Here is an 8151-nt window from a genome sequence, read left to right as displayed (position 1 = left end):
TTAGGCCCAGATTTTACAGTAAAGATGATAACTTCACAAAGGCATCATCTGTTTACTTGTGGCTAAATTAACTATTTTTTGGTGAATTTATATTTTAAAACCACTACAAAAGACTTGCAGTAAAACGAACCCTACAGTATATTCTTTGCAAACCCTTATCCAGTACCATGGAGGACTATATTGGCCTATTTAGTTTAGATCATCTTTGAGATTTTCTTGAGGCATCTATATCTAATGAGCTGAGTATTTTGATGGTCACTTCTAGACCCACCAAACCTTTGGCAGATCAATGATCCTTTCAGATAGGGGTAATCAGTTGGGAAGTGAAGGCTGGAGAGAAATGAGTCCTGGGGTAATTCCTTTGGCAACCCATTCATGCTGTCATCAGCAGCGTCTGGGAGCATTTTCGATCTGAAGAGATGATAGCGCTTTTCAAAAAGTTTTCTGTGGTCATGAGACTAATCCTGGAAGCTGAAAGTCATTTCCAGCTTGACCACGCCACCACACTTTCCACAAAGCCACATCTCGTCTGAGTTCCAGACCCTGGTCAGGGTTCTGAAAGCGGTTGCAAATGTGTAGTCTCCGAGTGGGCACTTGTTTGTAAGTATTTATTTTCCGGAGCCCACTCAGGAGCGGAGAGAAGCTATAGGCTGTTAGAGACAACGGAACAATGAGTCAAAACAACGCCTCCCCACTTTTACACTAATGCATGGGGGAAATCCCCAGAACACTAGTGTTTGATTATGAATGGAGCCTGCTTTGGGGTTGGTATCCAGAGGCTAGCAAAGAAGACCTGGAGACCATGGTTTGGTCAAAGCATTTTCACTGGTGCTTAGTGCTGTTTTTAAAAAATACTGCCACAGCGACTGAATGACTGTTTAATTCCCACCCAGTAAGTATTTCAGAAATGATTTCTGCAACAAAAATATTGTTGAAAAGTATTTATTTACACTATAGTCACAAACCATCCATTATCTGAACTTCAGTTAGTGGTTTTGCATTAGAATAGATTTATTTTTTCACAACTATTAAGAGCTAATGACTAAACAAATCAGCTCCAGTAACATTATGTACATTCTTATCTGAAATTTGACTACAAAGGTAACACTTTTAAGTCACAAAACAAAGCATACAAAAATATACTTTCTAAAAAAAATTCCAAATATTAATAGGCAGAAATATACAGCCATACTAAACCCAGGGAGTGATTTTTCTTTCCATAAGGCAACCCATTTACATGCAGACCCTGTAACATTGTCTACATCACACAAGGCACCAAGGACACTTCCAACACAATTGCATGCATCCTAGTTTCAGAGAATATATGTACATCCCCCTTAAATAAGTTAACCTCTGACTCATTTCAAGAGATCATAAATGCTTTACATTTTTCCCCAAAGATTCAGAATTGTAGAGAACAGTGTACATCAAAAATACACGAAATCTGAGTGGATATACACTGAAAAAATAGTCTACATTTCTCAACTCGAAAAGGAGCAGATATTGCTATGTCCCTCCCATCACATTGCACTTCTGTTCTCTGAGTTTATAATACATATTGCTTCAAGGGTTGAGACAACTAGATATGCTCTGATTCGCCATTCTAGGGCCACAGAGTGCGGCATAAAGGCCATACTTCACTCACTGTACAACATGCCCTAAATCAGTCCCAAGCCATAAAGTGCACATCAGTTTTGCTTGTCTTTTTGCTGTTCCCACTTGAAGGGATCAGCGTCTCCCAACCTATTGTAGAAAATGTCTTAGATCAACTCTGACATCCAGGGTCAAAAACCTGTGATGGGTCAAAATAAGGGGAAGTGGGGGAGCAAAACCTAGTCAAACAACCCTTTAAAGCAGGGTCAGACCTCTGCCCTCTTGGCCAGGGGTCCCCCACCACCCCCTTCTGAGCCTCCCCTTTGCCTTGGGTTGATAGTCAACTCACCTAAGAGAGACTAGAATGGGCTAAATTCTAGGAAGGAACTGCTTCTAGGTGGAAAGGGGGCAGTGCTAGCTCCACCAAAGCCCTTTGCCCAACAAAGGGAGGGAGGGACAGGGAAGGGTGGTAGTGTTTGTTGTGCAGCTCCAGTGGACAAAGGGCCTCCGGGACCTTTGGGAACTGGTGTGTCAGCCCGAGTCTCATCTCAAGGTGTCCGGGTCCGAGAGGAGCAAGGGGCGAGCGGCCCTCCACCAAGAGTGCTGCTGCTGCTGCTGCACAGGGTGCCCCCAGGCTGCACGCCCCCAGAGCAGGAGGCTGTAGAGGGGGCTGGCACTGAGGCAGAGGGGGCACTGCTTTTCCGCTCTTTCTGTCTCAGGTGGATCTTGGTGTGGCGCTTCCTCTCATCACTCCGGGCAAACTTTCGGCCACAGTAGTCACAGGCGAAGGGCTTCTCACCGGTGTGGGTACGGATGTGGGTGGTGAGGTGGTCACTGCGGCTGAAGTTGCGCATGCAGATCCGACACTGGAAGGGCTTATGCCCAGTGTGGATTCGGATGTGCCGTGTCAGCTCGTCGGAGCGGGAGAACCGCCGGTCGCAGCCTTCTGCTGGGCACGGGTAGGGCCTCTCGTGCACTGGCGTCTTGCTAGGTCTGTTGGGGTACTTGCGAGGCCTCAGAATGGGCCGCAGTGGCAGGTGATGCGGGTTATAGGCGGCGGCAGCCGCGGCGGCGGCTGCTGCTGAGCTGCTACCAGGCAGTCGGGGTCCCTCGCTGCCTCCACTGGCCCCTGGTCCGGTCACCCCAGTACTGGGGCCCCCCAGGGTAAAGTTACGGATGGTAGAGAGTGGAGTGAGTGGAGGGGGCACCCGCAGGGTGTCCAGGGGGCAGGGAAAGGGCTTACGGTCTGGGCCAGCTGTACCATGTAGGTCTCTCTGGCACTGAGATGGAAAGAATCCAGGATAGTCTGGGATCATTGGGAAGAGACCTGGGTCCGTGGCTGGCTTGGGGGACGGATAGGAAGGAGGTGGTGGGTAGGCCAGAGAGGAAGAAGTGGAGGTGGTGGCTGCTGACAGGAACGCAGAAGGGTCCTGGTAGAGGTCTCCTGCACAGCCAGAATAAGGAGGAGGAGGCGGTGGTGGAGAGTACAGGTGGTCCAGGTCAGGCTGGGTCTGGGACATGGTGCACACACCCAGGGGTCCTGTGGCCAGTGGGTTGGGGGAGGCAGAAGTGACGCTGGATGAGGCTGTGGTCGAAGCTGGGGAAGTGACCCCTTGCAAGATGCCTGCACTCACAATATTGATGATGCCTTCTGGGTAGCAGCTGGCACCAGGGTACTGAGGGTCAATGGAGAACTTGCCCATGTAAGTGAAGGTCTGGTTTCTAGGTGCAGAGACGGGAGCAAAGCTGCTGGGATATGGGAGATCCAACGACCTCTTCTCTCCAGTCATGTCAATGTTGATCATGCCATCTGGGGAGGGAAAAGGCAGAATGGAGGTGGAACAATGAAAATACAGCCAGGATTCCCTTCTCACCCAGGCTCACATAGGTCCATTCCCAAGGCCCAGAGTCTCAGCACTGTAGAGCTGGGGCAAAGTCCAAAAGGTAGGGAAATTGAGACTCACAGACAGTAAGAAGAGGCCAGCCCAACTGTGGCAACCCATTGACAGTATGGAACTCAAGAACTACCTCCAAAAAAGCAGAATGAGCTTTTCCCAACTCCCCTCCACCCCCAGCCATCTGCAGCTCTAGTCCCCAATAAAAAACACCCAATAATAGCAACAACAATATTTTAAAAGGCCCCATCTGCCCGGAGCTTCTCTCCCTCTTCTTTGCCTGGGGGTTCCACGGCTGAGGCACCAGGACAAACACCACCCAAGAATCGACCTAGTGCCGTGATGCTGCCAAACCGAGAGGAGAGCCCGAGAAGCGGGTGGGTGACTTCCCGGCTGCTCCCCATCCGCAGCGCCTTGTGCCTTTCTCTCCCTCCCTCTCCCGCTGCGCTTCAGCTGAGGGCTGCTGGAGGGAATGGGGGCTGTAGAGGAAGGAGTCCGTAGGTTTCCCTGCCCTCCCAATCTTCTCCGCCTTTCCCGACAGCCGCGCGTCCCCGCCTCAGCTCAAGGCCAGTGGCCCGGCTTCGAGGAAGGTGCGGGGGCCGCGAGAGACGACTTCCACGGCATCGCCAAGGAAACCGGCGTCGCCGGTGCCCCCGCGGGCCTCCCTCAGCAGTCCGGGGGCTGCTTCCCGCCGTTGCTCGCCCTCCTCCACCACCCACTCCCTGCCTCCGCCGGCCGGAGCCCCCGCCTTGCTAACCCCCTCAACTTCGCGGGCGGTGCGCAGGTGGGGGAGCGCCTCCAGGCCGCAAGAAGGGAGCGCTCCGAGATTTTCCCGGGGTCGGCTCTGCCCAGGAGGGAGCTACCGACGATTTCCCCTGGCGCTTCTCCGCCGCTCGGCTCTCCAGGCGCGCAGCTCTCCCCGGGAGCCCCGAACTTTACCGTCACTTTGCCCCTGCCCCGGGAGAGGGGAGGTCGAAGTGCTACCGGCCAGAGGGCCTGCGCAAGCCTCGAAGCCTGAAGGGACGCCTCTTCCACCCCCATCCCTGCGCTCGCCCGGGGCTGGGCGCGCCGGGGCGCACGCACGCCGGTTTGCTGGCGACCTGGCGCATCTGCCCGCGCGCCCTGGTCCCTGCTGCCGCAGGTTCCTCCTACACCCACTTCCAGTCTTCAAAGCCAGTGCAATCAGCACCGTCCACCTGGAGCCCCAATCCTCTCCTGCGATTCCCGCACACCCACTGCACCCCACCCACCACCTCCGGGCCGCGCAGGTCCCGGCCTGCGAAGACACGCGGCTTACCTCCAGCCACTCCGTTCATCTGGTCAAAGGGGCCTCCCAGTTCGGCATTGGGAAAGATGGTCACCGACGTGGCGGCGAGGTCCTCCACCGGGTAGATGTTGTCAGACAGCTGGTGCACAAAACCACTGAGAGTTACTGGGATTTTGTCTACGGCCTTGGCGGTCATCATTTGCTCCTCGCACAACCTGGAGACCCAACTCCCTCGCTACCTGGAGTGTCAGAAAAGCCGTTTTGGAGAGGGGTTGGACTGAGCCTGGGATGGTATCTCCTTTTGCCCTCCACACTTAAAAACAACCACCACACACACCAAAAAAAAAAAAAAAAAAAAAAAAAATCAACAGAAATAAAAGTAGCAAACAAGTTGCTGTTTTTAAAGAAATAAGAAAAATGGCTATTTGCCACTGACTCTCTCCTGTCTGTGTTCCGGCTGCTGGGAAGCCAGGAGTTGCTGGTGTAGTGTTATTATAACAGTCAGTGTGTCCCCTCGCCGAGCTATTAATCAATTGCTCCTTGCTCAGTTAGACGGAAAGTGTTGCTCTAAGTATTTATGGGCAGGTCTTCAATACCCGTGACGTCGCTGCCCATATATGGACTGAGGAACAGGGCTGGGCCAGGCGGCTTTTGCCGTCACATGGCTGATTTGCATACACGGGCTCGGCCGCGCGGACTCCGCCGGGCTCGCGACTCCCAGCTCGCAGCCGGCGGGGATCCGCGGGGGTCCCGGGCACGCGGCCCTAGCTGCAGCCTGGGTCCGGGGCACAGGGATCGCGGGAGAGAGGGCGCGCCATGGACCCAGCCACAGCCACAGCGGGAGAGCGAGCGGCTCCGGGCTGCGGCTCAGCCTCCCGGGGCGGGGAGGAATTCCGGTTCTCTGGGACTTTCCAAAAAAGGCGAAGATCCGGTGCCGGCGGCTCCGCCTCCCTAGCCCTTGTTTGGGAGCCATTCCGGAAAATTAAACTTCGGAAAGAAACCGAGCTGAGCCGAGACACTACAGTCAAACCCCTACTCACTTTCTTGGCAGCTCAAAACCGCAAGCAAAAGGAGGCAGCGAAGAAAAAAAAAAGCTACATGCATTCACGGAAGCTGACTGCTTTTTTCTGAATTACTTGGTGGAAAGAAGTGGCTGGTGATAAGAGTGAATGCGTATTGCTTTTTTGGAAAGTCTGTTCTATTTATACAGGAGCGAAAACGGAACAGGTTTGGGTTGTTTGTTTGTTTAAGTATTTTGGGCACCTTGGGACTGGGAGGGTAAACCCTAGGAGGAGCAGAATTACTGTGGGGAGCTTCGAGAGAAATCCTCAGCCGGAGACACCCTCCTTCCTCTGCCCGCGCGCTCCCCGCCCCCCTTCAGCTGCTGCGCGGAGCGGGCGCCCTTCCCGGCGCGTCTGGGCGGTCGGCTGCGTGGGGGCGTCCAGATGGAAGCTTGGACACTCACCCTGCCCCTCCACACACACATACACACACACACTCGCTCCACTTCCGCTACACACTCCCGCCCCCGCTGCCCTCTTCACACACCCGCTCACACACCTTACACTACACACCTCCCTGTTGACTGCGCCCGCGCGCCCGCGTTGCCAGCAGTGTCCCGGCGGCAGAGCGGGCTCCGGGCTCGCGGGACAGGAGGCTCTGTGAAGACACTGTCTTAGCCTTCACTACCTGTCCCGGCAGCCACAGATTCCTCCTGACCCCCATGGCCCACTATCCAGGGCCGCGCCCTGCCCGCACCCGAGCCAGAATACACGTACTAGAATAAATATTTTCTCTCCCTCCCCAAAAAACACCTTGGTGAGCCCAGCGCGGTCCTCAGTGACGGCCGAAAGCATCTCTAATCACTTTCAAGACGCCATCCCCATCCCCCAACCCACTCGTTTTACTTTGCGAGACCCCGGTAGAAACCCTTCTGTTTAGTTCCCAAAGCAATTTAAAAAAACTTTTCCAAAGTCCAAATAGCAGCAGGTTCTGGCATGCTGGGCGCAAAGCTTCCACCAGTGAGCCCCAGCCCGCATAGGTAACCGGGCCTGGCCGGGGCCCCACAGGAGGCTGGTCCCGGGTGCCCAAGTCCAGCGCACCGCCGCCTGCATGGCTCATTCATGGTCGTTTGTGCAGGTTGCGAACTGCCCCAGAGCCCTTTCCCGCTCCAAAGCCGTGGAGGCCAGGGATAATGCGCAGGGTCAGCCTCGCGGGCCTGTCCTGTTCCTTTTTCACCCCCGGCCCGGAGCGGCACTAGCCTAGTGCGGGCCGGGGCAGGCGGGAGCCACTGCGCCACGCCGTGGAGGGAGCGCGGCGCTGCAGGCGGCTCTCCAGCCGCTCACCTGCCTCGACCGCTGCAGCCGTGCGCCTGCTCTCGCCAGGCCCAGCGCACCGCGGTCATGGCCCTGGGGCGGCCGGGAGCGGTCTCTCCCTCTGCTCTTCCACCCAAGCGCTGCTTCTCCCTCTCCCTCCAAAAAAGCCGGTCTCCGGCGGCCGGCCATCTCTGATGTAAGTCACCCAGAGCACATTTGGGAAAGTTTCTCGCTCGCGCTATGCGCTTTTTTCCAATTGGGGATGAAAAGGACGTGGAAAGAAATCGCAGCAAGGTTAGCACCCTAGTAGATACCCCACACCCAGCAAAAATGTGCAAAGTCCTAGAAAGAAAGAAAGGAAGGAAGGAAGGAGAAAAGAGAAGAGAAGAGAAGAGAAGAGAAGAGAAGAGAAGAGAAGAGAAGAGAAGAGAAGAGCAAGAAAAGATAGCTGCGTTCTTACCACGTGTGCCAGCCCGCTCCGCCTGCGCTCCGGCGGGTCCCGCGGCCCCCGCGCTGACCATGGGGAAGACAACGCCTCGGAGGGGAGCCCGACTCGCATCTCCGGCCCTGAGTCCGAAAGAAGGGGGGAAAGCCAAATTATGCAAATGCGGATCCCTGCGATGGGGCTCGGGTTACGTCCCCCGCCGGCCCCTGAGGTGAGGCACCCACCGGCGGCAAGCGCGGGCGCGGCGACTGCTCGAGCTTCGCTCCTCTCTGCGCACGTGGGCGGACTGGCAGGCGGGCGAGTTGCCCGGGCCGCCCCGCGACTGGCGCAGCCTGCAAACCCGCCGGCGGTCGCCGCGCGCCGCCCCGAGGGGGAGCTCCTGGACGCCCGAGTGCCCGGCCAGCAGGCCGCGGAGGGCAGGACGCGGGCCGGGGGGAGGGGGCAGGGGTGCCTGAGCGAGGGAAAACCGCGAGGTCTTCGGCTGCCACCCTTCCCGGAGGAGTAGGCCAATGGAAGGCGGGTGGAGGAAGGAGCCCCATCAAGGAGTCTTAAAAACACATTAGAGTAAATGAGAGTGACTGACCCTCTGAAATTCTTCGGAGCTTTCCAAGGACTCACACCACCCCCTAAGAGCTA

The 8151-nt window shown here is 56.0% G+C and overlaps 1 protein-coding gene across 4 annotated transcripts; it reads right to left on the bottom strand.

Annotated features, from left to right (window-relative positions):
* Positions 1-926: 926 nt before the first annotated feature.
* EGR2 (early growth response 2) lies at positions 927-7765 on the bottom strand. 4 transcript variants are annotated; one of them, XM_005565754.4, is made up of 3 exons: positions 7531-7765; positions 4786-4894; positions 927-3403 (listed from the first exon to the last, which is right to left on the bottom strand). In XM_005565754.4, the coding sequence occupies exons 1-3, from the start codon at positions 7627-7629 to the stop codon at positions 2142-2144; spliced, it is 1470 nt and encodes a 489-aa protein (XP_005565811.1). In that variant the 5' UTR covers positions 7630-7765; the 3' UTR covers positions 927-2141. The 4 variants fall into 4 exon arrangements, with proteins under 4 accessions (XP_005565811.1, XP_065377127.1, XP_065377128.1 ...); XM_065521055.2 differs by lacking the exon at positions 7531-7765 and adding an exon at positions 4995-5305; XM_065521056.2 differs by lacking the exon at positions 7531-7765 and adding an exon at positions 5192-5305.
* Between the last annotated feature and the right edge of the window lie 386 nt (positions 7766-8151).

This window comes from Macaca fascicularis, chromosome 9, assembly GCF_037993035.2.
Source record: "Macaca fascicularis isolate 582-1 chromosome 9, T2T-MFA8v1.1".
Lineage (NCBI taxonomy): Eukaryota > Metazoa > Chordata > Mammalia > Primates > Cercopithecidae > Macaca > Macaca fascicularis.
Note: the sequence above shows the minus strand (reverse complement) of the source record. Positions and strands in the feature narration are given on the sequence as shown.